Source organism: Hyla sarda, chromosome 1, assembly GCF_029499605.1.
Source record: "Hyla sarda isolate aHylSar1 chromosome 1, aHylSar1.hap1, whole genome shotgun sequence".
NCBI lineage: Eukaryota > Metazoa > Chordata > Amphibia > Anura > Hylidae > Hyla > Hyla sarda.
The window spans coordinates 587,916,362-587,932,997 of record NC_079189.1 but is presented as its reverse complement, the minus strand read 5'-3'; the positions used below and the strand labels follow the sequence as shown (position 1 = coordinate 587,932,997).

Below are 16,636 nucleotides of genomic sequence, written 5' to 3'. Positions count from 1 at the left end.
GGAGGGGGAGCGCCAGAAAGGATTCTGACAAGTGATGTTAGAGGAATTTTTCTCTGATAAGATATAATTACCGTATATACTCGAGTATAAGCCGAGTTTTTCAGCATGATTTTTCGAGCTGAAAACACCCCCCTCGGCTTATACTCGAGTGAACTCTCCGCCCCCAGTGGTCTTCAACCTGTGGACCTCCAGATGTTTCAAAACTACAGCTCACAGCATGGGAGTTGTAGTTTTGAAACATCTGGAGGTCCGCAGGTTGAAGACCACTGCGGCTTTCGTCATGATCCAGACCCCCCCCCCCTTTAGTTTTGTACTCACTTCCCCTCGGCGGGACGTTAGGGTGAGCTGGTCTAGGCCATCTGTGCTGCAGGACCGTCCGGTGGGGAGGGATAGTCGTTCCGGGCTGTCCTACTTCACCGGGGGGCCTCTTCTCCGCGCTTCGGCCCCGGAATAGTGACGTTGCCTTGACGACGATGCACAGGGACGTTCATGAGCAACGTCCCTGTGATGTATTTCCCACCCTAGGCTTATAGTCGAGTCAATAACTTTTCCTGGGTTTTTGGGGTGAAATTAGGGGCCTCGGCTTATACTCGAGTATATACGGTAAGTTTCCTACATTCACTTGTACTAGAATCGAATTATGCAAAGTGTATTGAAGTATATATTATGTTGGGACATAATGTGGAAATTTAGAAGCACACATTGGTCCTGCACACCTGATCTTGGATTGTGGGTGCCATGTAGGAGGATATGCAATACATGAGAAAAGAAGAATAGTCTGCAGCACGCCAATAACTGATCCATATTGGCGTACCATGGACTAGACTTCATAATGTGGAAAGTGGAATTATGATGCGAAAACAAAACCATTGTACAAAAATTATTTTTATTTTTTTTCTAGCTTGTATAAAAGACGTAGAGAGCAGAGGCACAGAATGATAATGTCCTGACATTTTCCAGCATGGAGCAGCTGACAGGGGGCTGACACCTTCTATAGCTGGATAAGAGTCAACTGGAGAAATAGTCTGATCCTTCTAGACATCACAGGGACTTGTGCTGACAATCGTCACCTCCTCCCCTTGGCATTTGAGGATTCCGGTGTCACATTCACTTAGGGTTTGCTTCTTGCCATTCACTAGGACACAAATGCTGATGCCGTCAGCTTCACAAGTCTGGGCTTCTCTGCAGACACATGTATCACCTAGACAAGGAGGAAGAAGAAGGAGGCGATTACAGCTGACATCTGGGGCAACCTACAGATAGATGACTAAGGAGCGACCATAGGAAGACACTGATATAATAGTAACACCACAAGCGAGACAATGAAACATGAGCACTGTGCTGAAAAGTTCTACCTTTATCTCAACTGTCCATAGAAAATATTTTAGGAAGCATTGCTGGAAAACCTAGGTCAGGCCTGTACAACCTAGTACTAGGTGAGGGACATAATTCAAATTGGCCGCAGCTTCTTGGGGCTACACATAGGTTTTAGCAAAGTATTCTGCTGAGTATTCTGCAGTGTGATGACACTGACTGCACTGTTATATGGCAGCATTCACTGAATTTACTGACTGCACTGTTATATGGCAGCATTCACAGAATTTACTGACTGCACTGTTATATGGCAGCATTCACTCAATTTACTGACTGCACTGTTATATGGCAGCATTCACTGAATTTACTGACTGCACTGTTATATGGCAGCATTCACTCAATTTACTGACTGCACTGTTATATGGCAGCATTCACTGAATTTACTGACTGTACTGTCATATGTCAGCATTCACTGAATTTACTGACTGCAATGTTATATGGCAGCCTTCACTGAATTTACTGACTGCACTGTTATATGGCAGCCTTCACTGAATTTACTGACTGCATTGTTATATTGCAGCATTCACTGAATTTACTGACTGCAATGTTATATGGCAGCCTTCACTGAATTAACTGACTGCACTGTTATATTGCAGCATTCACTGAATTTACTGACTGCACTGTTATATGGCAGCATTCACTGAATTTACTGACTGCACAGCTGTATGCCAACACTCACAGACTTCACTGCTTTTATAGTGGCACTCAATGTCTGCACTACTGTATGGCAGCACTCACTGATGCACTGCTGTATGGTAGCACTCACTGACGCACTGCTATATGGTGGCACTCACTGACTGAACTGCTGTATGGCGGCACTCACCGACTGAACTGCTGTATGGCGGCACTCACTGACTGAACTGCTGTATGGCGGCACTCACTGACTGAACTGCTGTATGGCGGCACTCACTGACTGAACTGCTGTATGGCGGCACTCACTGACTGAACTGCTGTATGGCGGCACTCACTGACTGAACTGCTGTATGGCGGAACTCACTGACTGAACTGCTGTACAGCAGAACTCACTGATGCACTGCTGTATGGCGGCACTCAATGACTGCACTGCTGTATGGCAGCACTCACTGACGCACTGCTGTATGCCGGAACTCACTGACTGCACTGTTATATGGCGGCACTCACTGACTGAACTGCTATATGGCGACACTCACTGACTACACTGCTGTATGCCAACACTCACTGACTGAACTGCTGTATGGCGGCACTCACTGACTGAACTGCTGTATGGCGGCACTCACTGACTGAACTGCTGTATGGCGGCACTCACTGACTGAACTGCTGTATGGCAGACCTCACTGATGCACTGCTGTATGGCGGCACTCACTGACTGCACTGCTGTATGGCGGCACTCACTGGTGCACTGCTGTATGGCAGCACTCACTGGCGCACTGCTGTGTGGTGGCACTCACTGACTGCACTGCTGTATGGCAGCACTCACTGGCGCACTGCTGTATGGTGGCACTCACTGACTGCACTGCTGTATGGCAGACCTCACTGACTGAACTGCTGTATGGGGGCACTCACTGACTGAACTGCTGTATGGCAGCACTCACTGGCGCACTGCTGTATGGCGGCACTCAATGACTGCACTGCTGTATGGCAGCACTCACTGGCGCACTGCTGTATGGTGGCACTCACTGACTGCACTGCTGTATGGCAGACCTCACTGACTGAACTGCTGTATGGGGGCACTCACTGACTGAACTGCTGTATGGCAGCACTCACTGGCGCACTGCTGTATGGTGGCACTCACTGACTGCACTGCTGTATGGCAGACCTCACTGACTGAACTGCTGTATGGGGGCACTCACTGACTGAACTGCTGTGTAGGCCACAATCAGCTACCAGGTCTCCTTTATGATTTCAGCGCCAGTCAAGTATTGTGTTCCTGCTTTAAGAAACCTGTCCCTGCACAATAGTATGTTCACTGTGATTATGTGGGCACAGCTATGTTGTTATGGACAGTGATACAGGGCTGCCATTAGAAATCTGTAGACAAACAACTGTACCCACATATTTGGTACCCACTGATCGTAAGCTAAACTCCCTGCAGTGCCCATATCAGCATTATTGGATGAGCGGATGAGGCAGGCAATATCAGGAGGTCTGACAGACGGTGGCTGCCATCCTCGTAGAGCTGCACATACAAAGCTCCTGAGGGTTGGATGGGGCAGGGACGGTGACAGCCGCAGCAGGTGCATGTGTGGTTGCTTTCCCAGCCCTCACTGCATGGCTGCCCACAATGACGTCATCCATATATACCATGATGGTGGTGGACTGCAGTCACGGGCTGCAAAAAATTACTTAAGCGGGCCGCATGTTGTGCAGGACTACTCTCGGGGGTCTCGAGCCAACTTGAGATATTTCCAATAAAAAACTAGTCTCCCATGAAGATGATGGAGATACTGTACCTGAGCAGGTTTCCCACAAGTGGCATGAATCACACGACCGTTTAGCATTTTGGGGGAATTTGCAGTCGGCATCCTTAGTCAGGGTGTATTTCCTACCCAGACATTGCAGGGCATGCATTTTACAAACTGTGAGTGCCACATTTTTGCCTGATCTCCCATCAATGGCGCATATGTCCAGCGAAGAGCTAAAAAGCCAATACAAGATATAATATTATTATCCTACTTAAAGTGAAAATCTATGGCCTATATTTACTATGGAAATCAAAGCTATGGCTGTGACGAAACATTCGCACTTCCATATGAAGATGTGTATTACAGATACATTTTTTTGTTACAATTTGTACATTTTTTTGTTCGAAACTGCTTCCATTTTTTTTTTAAATATGGATGAAAAAAAAATAGAAACATTAATTGTTCAATTAAACCCAATACTTCTGCAGGCTGGACAGTACCAATACTGATTAATTTCAACATTCAGCATATTGAAGAAAAAAATCGCCAACAGCATAAAAAGGCTTAAAAAACGTAAATATGAATAAACAATATTGAATGCATTGTTAGAATTAATTATTTTATCAATACATTTATCAATAAAGAACCAAAATACAGAAGTGTGAATGAGCCCATAATGTGATAGCCGACAGTGACATCACTTATAGATCACTGGTGGGGAGTGGAGAGGTGAACATCACAGGAGGATCCAGGGACAATTCTCGATTCTTCATCATTTAAAGGCTATATTTGCTGTCAATGAATAAGAACACCAGTATTGGTTACACTTAGGCAGTAAACTTATACATAGCTAGTCGTGCTTTCAGCTGAGAAGTGGAGACAATTGTATCCAGTCTAGACAATGCTCTGTGAGCTAAACAGCCTGGACTCCAGACTGATACATTGTACATAGCTAGTCCTGCTCTCAGCTGAGAAGTGGAGACAATTGTATCCAGTCTAGACAATGCTCTGTGAGCTAAACAGCCTGGACTCCAGACTGATACATTGTACATAGCTAGTCGTGCTTTCAGCTGAGAAGTGGAGACAATTGTATCCAGTCTAGACAATGCTCTGTGAGCTAAACATCCTGGACTCCAGACTGATACATTGTACATAGTTAGTCCTGCTCTCAGCTGAGAAGTGGAGACAACTGTATCCAGTCTAGACAATGCTCTGTGAGCTAAACAGCCTGGGCTCCAGACTGATACATAGTACATAGCTAGTCCTGCCCTCAGCTGAAAAGTGGAGACAATTGTATCCAGTCTAGACAATGCTCTGTGAGCTAAACATCCTGGACTTCAGACTGATACAATGTACATAGCTAGTCCTGCCCTCAGCTGAGAAGTGGAGACAATTGTATCCAGTCTAGACAATGCTCTGTGAGCTAAACATCCTGGACCCCAGACTGATACATTGTACATAGCTAGTCCTGCTCTCAGCTGAGAAGTGGAGACAATTGTATCCAGTCTAGACAATGCTCTGTGAGCTAAACATCCTGGACTCCAGACTGATACATTGTACATAGCTAGTCCTGCTCTCAGCTGAGAAGTGGAGACAATTATATCCAGTCTAGACAATGCTCTGTGAGCTAAACATCCTGGACTCCAGACTGATACATTGTACATAGCTAGTCCTGCTCTCAGCTGAGAAGTGGAGACAATTGTATCCAGTCTAGACAATGCTCTGTGAGCTAAACATCCTGGACTCCAGACTGATACATTGTATATAGCTAGTCCTGCTCTCAGCTGAGAAGTGGAGACAATTATATCCAGTCTAGACAATGCTCTGTGAGCTAAACATCCTGGACTCCAGACTGATACATTGTACATAACTAGTCCTGCTCTCAGCTGAGAAGTTGAGACACTTGTATCCAGTCTAGACAATGCTCTGTGAGCTAAACAGCCTGGACTCCAGACTGATACATTGTAGCAAACTAGTAGAGAGATTTTTGCCGCTGCTTCTGATGTATTTAACTCACAGAGCATTTTCTAGGCTATATACAATTGTAACCACATCCATTAGGCTGAATCTCACATATTATTTAGCAGCCAATTCATTTCAGCAGATTAATATTCACGCTGTTCTCTCTCAGATAAAAACATATTGAGCTGTGCAGCGCCTGAAGTCTGGCGGATGTTCAGCGTCTGATGCTCCATCTTCCATTCCTTGCATATGTTAAATAACTGGATGCTTTCCCTTGTTTACCGAATAAAAAATCCATAATGTAACTAAATAAAGAACAGGACTGAGTAATATATATTTATTGTGGCTTTTCTGTATATACTCCTGTTATCCCGACCTTGTGGTTAATCCTGACAGTCAAGTCCTCAGACCCTGAGCTTATGCCCAGCACTTTCAGAAGTGCTTCCCAACCATGGTGCCTCCAGCTGTTGCAAAACTACAACTCCGGTTGTCCAGGTATGCTAGGGGCTGAAAGTTAAATGGGTGCTTTTTTTTTTTTTTTTTTTTTTTTAATCAACTGGTGCCAGAAAGTTAAACAGATTTGTAAATTACTTTTATTTAAAAATCGTAATCCTTCCAGTACTTATCAGCTGCTGTATGCTCCGCAGGAAGTTCTTTTCTTTTTTAATTTATTTTCTGTCTGACCACAGTGCTCTCTGCTGACCCCTCTGTCCATGTCATTAACTGTCCAGAGCAGGAGAGGTTTTCTATGGGTATTTGCTCTTACTCTGGACAGTTCCTGACATGGACAGAGGTGTCAGCAGAGAGCACTGTGGTCAGACAGAAAAAATATTCAAAAAGAAAAGAACTTCCTGTGGACCATACAGTACCTGATTACTACTGGAAGGATTAAGATTTTAAATAGAAGTAATTTACAAATCTTTCTGGCACCAGTTGATTTTATTTAAAAAAAAAAAAGTTTTCCACCGGAGTACCCCTTTAAAGATCTCCGGCAAAAATGTACTTATCCACTATCCACAGCATAGGGGATAAGCAGCTGTTCGTGGGGGGGTCTGACTGCTGGGACCCCCGTGATCTCCAGGACAGGACCCGGCGCTCAGTGAGGAGCGCATGCTGCAAATGCCATGCGCTCCATTCATTTCAATGGGAGCGCCGAAAAGACCTGAGTACAGCACTCGGGCATCATCGACCCTCCCATAGAAATGAAGGGAGCGCACCTCACTAAGTGCTGGGGTCCGGTCCAGAAGATCATGAGGGTCCCAGCAGTCGGAACCCCCCGCGATCAGCTACTTATCCCCTATCCTGTGAATAGGGGGTAAGTTAATTTTCTCCTTTAAGACAAGATGCGTGTAGTATATGAGCCACCGCTTGTCTTACCCGCACTCATACGGCATTTTGCAGGTGCACTTGGAATCCTGGATTTTTTCCCATGCTTTGCAGTTGGAGTCAACTTTTGAAGTGACGGCAGGTTCTGCGATATGAGAGAAATACATATATTACACTGTAAATCCTATACTGGAGAAGGTGAATTACAATTCACTCTATTAGAGAAACATTAGAGACATCAACCGCACAACAGTCCCATCTTGAGCTACCAATATCAAGGACCTGCCTGCTGTCGGTACAATCATATACTTTCCTATACACAACCTCATCTGGAGCATACAGCAGCTGATTAGTACTGGAAGGATTATTATTTTTATATAAAAGTAATTTATGTAATGTTTGTAATGTTTATATAATGTCCTGCAGCAGCTCTCACCACTAAGATGCTTTTCCCTTGATGTACATTTCTGTAATGTCCTGCAGCAGCTCTCACCACCAAGTTGTTTTTCTCTTGCTGTCCCTCTATGTAATTTCTTCAGCAGTACTTACAACTGAGGCTTCCCTCCTACTGCAGCTTTCTGTAATGTCCTGCAGCAGCTCTCACCACCAAGTTGCTTTTCCCTTGATGTACCTTTCTGTAATGTCCTGCAGCAGCTCTCACCACCAAGTTGCTGTTCCCTTGATGAACCTTTCTGTAATGTCCTGCAGCAGCTCTCACCACTAAGATGCTTTTCCCTTGATGTACCTTTCTGTAATGTCCTGCAGCAGCTCTCACCACCAAGTTGTTCTTCTCTTGCTGTCCCTCTGTGTAATGTCCTTCAGCAATACTTACAACTGAGGCTTCCCTCCTACTGCAGCTTTCTGTAATGTCCTGCAGCAGCTCTCACCACTAAGTTGCTTTTCCCTTGATGTACCTTTCTGTATTGTCCTGCAGCAGCTCTCACCACCAAGTTTCTGTTCCCTTGATGTACCTTTCTGTAATGTCCTGCAGCAGCTCTCACCACCAAGTTGCTGTTCCCTTGATGAACCTTTCTGTAATGTCCTGCAGCAGCTCTCACCACTGCGTTGCTTATTTATATTAAAACCTGCAGCAGCTTTCATGACTGAGCTGCTTCTCTCCTGCTGTGTAATGTTCTGCAGCAGTTCTTACCTCTAAGAGGCTTCTCTCCTGCTGCACCTTTGTGTACTGTCCTGCAGCAGCTCTCACCACTAAGATGCACCTTTATGTATAGTCCTGCAGTTGTTTCCACTAACAACCTTCTTATCTCCTATTTATGTTTACATAGTCCCATAGGTAAGAGATATACATACATGCAGAATACTTCAGACATATACTGTGATTATTGTTCTGATGTGAAGTGAAATACTCCTCCGGCCTCGCCTTATCAGTACTCACCCTTCTTTACACACTGAATGCTTTTTGCAGGAGGATTCCAAGTTAGGCTAGAAGTGCACTGAATAACATCTGAACCATCCAAATCCAGAGCAGGAGGACAAGACAGCTTTAATTTGTCCCCAATTTCATAAGAAGATTTCTTCGGAGCCGCTTTAATATTACTGGGAAGATCAGGAGAGGAGCAGAGTATTCCTGAGAAGATATACATGCAGCATTTACAATGTGTCGGAATAAACCTCATTCCTATGGATTATGTCAATGCCACATAAGTGAAATAATATAATAAGTATATGAGTCTGCACACAACATAGAGCAAATTGCAAGTTAATAGTGATGTCAGGATCCGGACTGGTAAACAGCGAGGACACTGGTGGTGGATCCTCTGTGTCAGAGAGGGATTGGCGTGGACCGTGTCGGTGGACCGGTTCTAAGTTGCTGCTGGTTTTCACCAGAGCCCGCCGCAAAGCGGGATGGTCTTGCTGCGGCGGTAGCAACCAGGTCGTGTCCACTGGTAGCGGCTCAACCTCACTGACTGCTGAGAGTGGCGTGGTACAGGAGGACTTGACAGAGGCGAGGTCAGACGTAGCAGAAGGTCAGGGCAGGCGGCAAAGGTTCGTAGTCAAGGGCAACGACAGAAGGTCTGGAATCACTGGTAAAGGCTCTCACAAAACACTTTCACTAGGCACAAGGCAACAAGATCCGGCAAGGACAGGAAGGGGAAGTGGGTTTTTATTCACATGGAGCAGGCAAGCTAATTGACACTGATTGGGCCAGGCACCAATTAGTGGTGCACTGGCCCTTTAAATCTTAAAGAGCCGGTGTGCGCGCGCCCTAGAGAGCGGGGCCATGCGCGCCAGGACGTGACAGCCGGGGAACGGGACAGGTGAGTAGATTGGGATGCGACCCGCGGGCGGGCGCGTCCCGCAACGCGGATCGCATCCCCGCCGGCAGTGACAGAGCAGCGCTCCCGGTCAGCGGGTCTGACCGGGGCGCTGCAGAGAGGAGAACGCCGCTCGGCGTAACAAGTGATTTCACATTTAGCAGATTTGAGGGCATACTGATCCACAGTGTGCCTATGTTACCGACCTGTGATGTAGATTTCACTACTATGAAGTCTATGTCACATTCAGCAGCACAATCTAGTGTCTGAACTGGGAAAGAGTTAAATGGTGAAATTACAATGAAATTATTTCTAATTTTTGAACAACGCCAAATGTTAGGACCCTGTCTATAATAGTCAATGTCGACAACAATGGGCAAACCTGGTTCGCAACATGGTGCCCTTCACAATAATTTCCAATATTTATACTGCATTTGGGACACTTAAAGGGGGACTCCACTGGCCAGCATTCGGAACTACCGTATTTTTCGCACTATAAGACGCACCTGACCATAAGACGCACCTAGGTATTAGGGGAGGAGAACAAGAAAAAAATATTCTGAACCAAATGGGTACTAAAATATTTAGGACCCCCCTTGTGGCCAGCAGGACCCCCCCCCCCTTGTGGCCAGCAGGACCCCCCTTGTAGCTGCTTACTTATCGCCGCTCCGCAGCCCCCTACTTATCACTACCGCTGTCCTGTTCTGCCGTCCGCATAATGGAGTCTATGGAGGAGCATGTGACACACATGTCACTCTGCTTCCTCCGTAGCGTTACGCTGGGCACAGGAAAGCGGCGGTAAAGGGAATGGCAGAATGGGGCAGCGGCGTGAATCAGAGAACGGGGCAGCGGAGCACTTCGCCTTATAGAACCCAGGAGCAGGTAAGCTTACCTCTTCAGCAGCCTCCCCTCTGCAGCCTTCCCTGCACTTCGGCACACACATTCGCTCCATAAGACGCACAGACATTTCCTTCCCAATTTTGGGGGAGAAAAAGTGCATCTTATGAAGCGAAAAATATAGTAAATGTTCTGAACATTGTTTTTGTGCTGTGGGGGTTGACCACGCCCCTCGTGACATCACGACCATGCCCCCTCAATGCAAGGCAATGGGAGGGGGCGTGACGTCACAAGGGGCGTGGCCTACCCCCCGCAGTACAAAAACAGCGTTAGGAACATTTAGTTCCCAATGCTGGCCAGTGGAGTACCCCTTTAAGTCCTGCCTGGGCATGCCACAAAATATGCCACTTTTATGGCAGATTTTTGTGGTCTGGTTTATGGCTTTGTCTCACCAAAATTCTGACTTTTGGCAAGTATGCCTTCACGTCAAATAAAGGTAAAGGCCCAGGACCAGATTAGTATCCGGTTCCCCCTTGGAGTCATAAGGACTGACTTGACTATGGCAGACTATAACTGACTTCACCCCTTCTGTAGCTTACCAGGCTTTGACTTGACCTGTGGGGCAATGGACTTGAGAACCCGTGGCTACTGGACTGACTTTAGGCCTCCTCTGGACTCCAGACACACACCTAGGACTTAGTCTTTGCTGAGGAACAGTAAGGTCAAGAGAGAGAGCAGAAGCTCCACCCAGGGCTTATATGGGGGAGACTCTGAGGGGTCCCATAGGTCACCCTTAGGTCACATGGTAACTGGTACCTCACTGGGTTACAATCACATTCTTAAAGGCATAACATGATTTATATACAATACACAGCATAAAGATAACTGTACAAGGGGAACAGGTGCAAAGGGGCCCAGGGGACACTGCAGGGAGGCTGCTTGACAGGGCAGCAAGGGTACAGGGGTGCAGCTCCTGTACTGGGCCACCACAAAATGTTTCCTTTTCTCTTCCTATTGATTATTTTATTATGTAAACTGACAAATATCTGATATTTATACTCACGTTGGCATTGCATGGCATTGACCTGCCACTGACGATCATCTGTGCACTCAGCAATGGGATTGCCCACCACTGTGAAGCCGCTGTTGCAAGCATATATGATACGTTCACCGACATGGTAAAAGCCATCATCATCCTGTAAAATGAAACATGTAGCATATGAGAAAAGACATTATAAAAATAGGGCTGTTTTTTTTTCCAGACACAGGCAGTCCAACAGGTAGTATGTGGTATTGCAGCCATCTTTCAGTATTTTATTGAGCATTAAAGGGGTATTCCGCCCCTAGACATCTTATCCCCTATCCAAAGGATAGGGGATAAGATGTTTGATCGCAGGGGGTCCCGCCGCTGGGGACCCTCACGATCTCCCTGCTGCACCCGGCATTCGTTTAGAGTGTCAGGTGCAGCACCGGAGGCTTGTGACATCACAGCCATGCCCTGCTCCTGACTTTATGGCCATGCCCCCTCAATGCAAGTCTATGGGAGGGGGCGTGACAACCCCACATCGCCTCTGCCCCGCATTGCCAGTCATCTGGCACGGAGCGAAGTTCGCTCCTTGCACTGGATGTCTGGGGTGCCGCAGCCAAGATCGCGGGGGTCCCCAGCAGCAAGACCCCCGTGATCAGACATCTTATCCTCTATCCTTTGGATAGGGGATGAGATGTCTAGGGGCGGAGTACCCCTTTTATGGTAGAAAACGTACAAAGCCTTGAGTTTGGCCTCTTTACAGCGCCTTAAAATTCTTTCTTATCCTGAGGTTGCCATCTACAAAAAAGGCAGTCACACATGATAGAAAGAAGTTGGCCAACCCTGCCGATTGATGTTGAGGGGAGAGGTGGATCAGGCAAAATATATTGGACTTCAACTGCTTGATCCTTTTTTCCTGGAGAGGTACTCTGGTACCACAGGAGTCTGGCCTCCATTCAGAACACATGAACACTCAGGCTCATGAGCATGCGCATGGGGCAAGGGAAAGTTCGTTGAATGGATGCTCTGCTGGTGGGTCTCCTCTCAACATTAGATAGGGCCTATTTATATCACTGACAAATAAGAGTGGTTATATGGACCCGAATGTTACCTAGGTCTTTTAATAAAGGTCCGGCACTAAGTAGTAATGTGGAGTGGGTCCCCTGGGGCACATTCTGGTACTATGGCTGGCTGGGGGGAGTTGGGGGTGACCAAGATGGGGTAAGTATAGAACAAATGTTCTGAAAATTATTAGGTGGTAAAGTAGTGATATGCAACTTCTGGCAACTTTGATGTATGTTACATTTAGCACACATAAAAGACAACATTGGAGAAAATCCATATCCTGGTCGGTGGTGATGTATGTGGTACCTGGATATATCCATCCTGCAGAGGAGGGGGGGCATTGCAGAACTCTGTGGGTAATATACTGATATCAAAACAGTGCGGCTCCACGGTGCTAAAGAGAAAGAGAAAACAAATATTTAGTATTATATGACATCACTTAGCAATGTTCTGCTTGTAGACTGCCTCTACTTAGGTTGTGCTACTTTTTTGAACATTAGTGCCAATCCTGTCCACATACTTCAGTGGAGCTGCAATGACAAAGCCCATAAGCAGGAGTGGTGCTTAGGTAGAGAGCCGAATTTCCCTTGCAGTCTGCCATTAGGACAGGTTTCCCATAAACAACTGAAATTTATCAAGTCAGGGACATATCTTCTTGAACCGCTATAACAAGATCACCAAAACAGACAAGATTTAGTATAGGAAGTCCATTCCTCCCCAAATGAAAGGTACTGAGGGTCAGACCATACGGAGAATCACCGACTAATGACCCATGACCACAAAATAGTTGGTGAATAATAAAACTTCACTTTTATTAATTCTTTATTATAAAATAAACTCAACTGAAAAGTGACATACCTATAAATGTGGTTTGTATGGGGGGGGGGGTGTAAAGTGCTCCCTAACGCTTTATTTTACTCCCCTCTGGCCCTACCCAACCATGATGAAATAGCTATTATCTCCTTTTGTGCCTTTTGGACCACTAAGTAGAGGAACATTGACATCACTTTAGGTAATAACCTACCAACACTGTCATTGCCTGTATTATGTCAATCTCCCTACCTATGGTTTGCTGCTGTATCCCTTACTCTATATAGGACAGGGTCCACCACCATGGTTGGCGATGGGCAAACAGTGATTAAAAAACGGAGGGCCATGATGCACAAACATTTGGAATGAGGCACACCTACCTATAAATGTGGTTTGTATGGGGGAAAGAGGGGAGGGGTAACGTGCCACCTAACGCTATGTCCCACTCCCCTTTTGTCCTACCTCTTGGGGGGCCCACCTACTTAACCGGCAGTCCCAAACCACGGTGGCAGACCGTATCCTATATAGAGTGAGGGATACGACAACAAATCATAGGTAGGGAGATCGACATACCACAGGCAATGACACAGTGTTATTACCAAATAGATCTCAAGGTTCCTCTACCTAGTGGTCCAGAAGGCACAAAGAGAGATAATAGCTAGTCCAAAGTGGTTGGGCCACCGTGTGAAGGAGGTGGTAGGGCCACAGGGGAGTGTGACAAAGCATTAGGAGGCACTTTATCCCACTCCCCTACAAAACAAATTTATAGGTAGGTGAGCCTCCTTCCAGACCAGGGTGCATCATGGTCCTTCTTTATAAATACTGCGTGTGGGTATTTTTGTTATGTCACTTTTCAGTCAAGCCTATTTTATAAGGTATTGTTTTGTAATTCACTATTTCTGGTCATGGGTTCGGAGATTCTACGCTATAACAAGACATTATGGCGATACGCTATTCTGTAACAATCCCACCACTGTCATTCCTCATGCATACATTATGATGATGATGAGGACTGTAGTCTATCTTAATCCATAATAACAACTTCTATTATATGCAACTTCAGGGGAAGCCCCCCGGCACACAAACAGTGACCTTTGTGTAAATGTCTATAATGTGTATTTGTGAGAAGCCGGGGGCCACGTTCTGCAGATGATGAAATGCACTGTCCGGTCGGTGACAAAGCGGCAGTGACAGTTGTCAGAACAGGTGAGCGTTTCATGAAAGGACATGTCTTGAGGAAGACACAATATTAGCACATGGCAGATGCGGCCCGTATCTCCCACGAATAATTCCAAATTAAATCTGATTAAGTCATTCCAGTTGCTGTGCTGGGATACAGACTGGACAAGAAGCTACAGCGTGCACCGGAGCGAGAAATGCAAAACCAGCAACAATACTCTGCATGGACCTGCTGCACCCCAGGAGACATGGCATCACGGGAAATACTGTATACCAAGTGATGCTGCACCCCAGGAGACATGGTATCACGGGAAATACTGTATACCAAGTGATGCTGCACCCCAGGAGACATGGCCTCACGGGAAATACTGTATACCAAGTGATGCTGCACCCCAGGAGACATGGCATCACGGGAAATACTGTATACCAAGTGATGCTGCACCCCAGGAGACATGGCATCACGGGAAATACTGTATACCAAGTGATGCTGCACCCCAGGAGACATGGCATCACGGGAAATACTGTATACCAAGTGATGCTGCACCCCAGGAGACATGGCATCACGGGAAATACTGTATACCAAGTGATGCTGCACCCCAGGAGACATGGCATCACAGGAAATACTGTATACCAGGTGATGCTGCACCCCAGGAGACATGGCATCACGGGAAATACTGTATACCAAGTGATGCTGCACCCCAGGAGACATGGCATCATGGGAAATACTGTATACCAAGTGATGCTGCACCCCAGGAGACATGGCATCACGGGAAATACTGTATACCAAGTGATGCTGCACCCCAGGAGACATGGCATCACAGGAAATACTGTATACCAAGTGATGCTGCACCCCAGGAGACATGGCATCACGGGAAATACTGTATACCAAGTGATGCTGCACCCCAGGAGACATGGCATCACGGGAAATACTGTATACCAAGTGATCCTGGTGAGACATGGCATCACGGGAAATACTGTATACCAAGTGATCCTGGTGAGACATGGCATCACGGGAAATACTGTATACCAAGTGATCCTGCACCCCAGGAGACATGGCATCACGGGAAATACTGTATACCAAGTGATGCTGCACCCCAGGAGACATGGCATCACGGGAAATACTGTATACCAAGTGATGCTGCACCCCAGGAGAGATGGCATCATAGGAAATACTGTATACCAAGTGATGCTGCACCCCAGGAGACATGGCATCACGGGAAATACTGTATACCAAGTGATGCTGCACCCCAGGAGAGATGGCATCATAGGAAATACTGTATACCAAGTGATGCTGCACCCCAGGAGACATGGCATCATGGGAAATACTGTATACCAAGTGATGCTGCACCCCAGGAGACATGACATCACGGGAAATACTGTATACCAAGTGATGCTGCACCCCAGGAGACATGGCATCACGGGAAATACTGTATACCAAGTGATGCTGCACCCCAGGAGATGTGGCATCATGGGAAATACTGTATACCAAGTGATGCTGCGCCCCAGGAGACATGGCATCACGGGAAATACTGTATACCAAGTGATGCTGCACCCCAGGAGACATGGCATCACGGGAAATACTGTATACCAAGTGATGCTGCACCCCAGGAGACATGGTATCACGGGAAATACTGTATACCAAGTGATGCTGCACCCCAGGAGACATGGCATCCCGGGAAATACTGTATACCAAGTGATGCTGCACCCCAGGAGACATGGCATCACAGGAAATACTGTATACCAAGTGATGCTGCACCCCAGGAGACATGACATCACGGGAAATACTGTATACCAAGTGATGCTGCACCCCAGGAGACATGGCATCACAGGAAATACTGTATACCAAGTGATGCTGCACCCCAGGAGACATGGCATCACAGGAAATACTGTATACCAAGTGATGCTGCACCCCAGGAGAGATGGCATCATAGGAAATACTGTATACCAAGTGATGCTGCACCCCAGGAGAGATGGCATCATAGGAAATACTGTATACCAAGTGATGCTGCACCCCAGGAGACATGGCATCACAGGAAATACTGTATACCAAGTGATGCTGCACCCCAGGAGACATGGCATCACGGGAAATACTGTATATCAAGTGATGCTGCACCCCAGGAGACATGGCATCACGGGAAATACTGTATACCAAGTGATGCTGCACCCCAGGAGACATGGCATCACGGGAAATACTGTATACCAAGTGATGCTGCACCCCAGGAGACATGGCATCACGGGAAATACTGTATATCAAGTGATGCTGCACCCCAGGAGAGATGGCATCACGGGAAATACTGTATACCAAGTGATGCTGCACCCCAGGAGACATGGCATCACGGGAAATACTGTATACCAAGTGATGCTGCACCCCAGGAGACATGGCATCACGGGAAATACTG

The 16,636-nt window shown here is 46.6% G+C and overlaps 1 protein-coding gene across 1 annotated transcript in view; it reads right to left on the bottom strand.

The window, feature by feature from the left end:
* Positions 1 to 872: 872 nt before the first annotated feature.
* C7 (complement C7) overlaps positions 873 to 16,636 on the bottom strand; it is a 103,330-nt gene continuing 87,566 nt past the window's right edge. Inside the window, exons 13-18 of the mRNA XM_056545875.1 lie at positions 12,555 to 12,642; positions 11,220 to 11,352; positions 8,440 to 8,631; positions 7,095 to 7,188; positions 3,804 to 3,988; positions 873 to 1,201 (exon numbers count right to left, since the gene is read on the bottom strand). Of these exons, the coding sequence (XP_056401850.1) occupies positions 1,035 to 1,201; positions 3,804 to 3,988; positions 7,095 to 7,188; positions 8,440 to 8,631; positions 11,220 to 11,352; positions 12,555 to 12,642 (859 nt within the window). The 3' untranslated portion in view covers positions 873 to 1,034. The remainder of the gene's footprint in view (positions 1,202 to 3,803; positions 3,989 to 7,094; positions 7,189 to 8,439; positions 8,632 to 11,219; positions 11,353 to 12,554; positions 12,643 to 16,636) is intronic.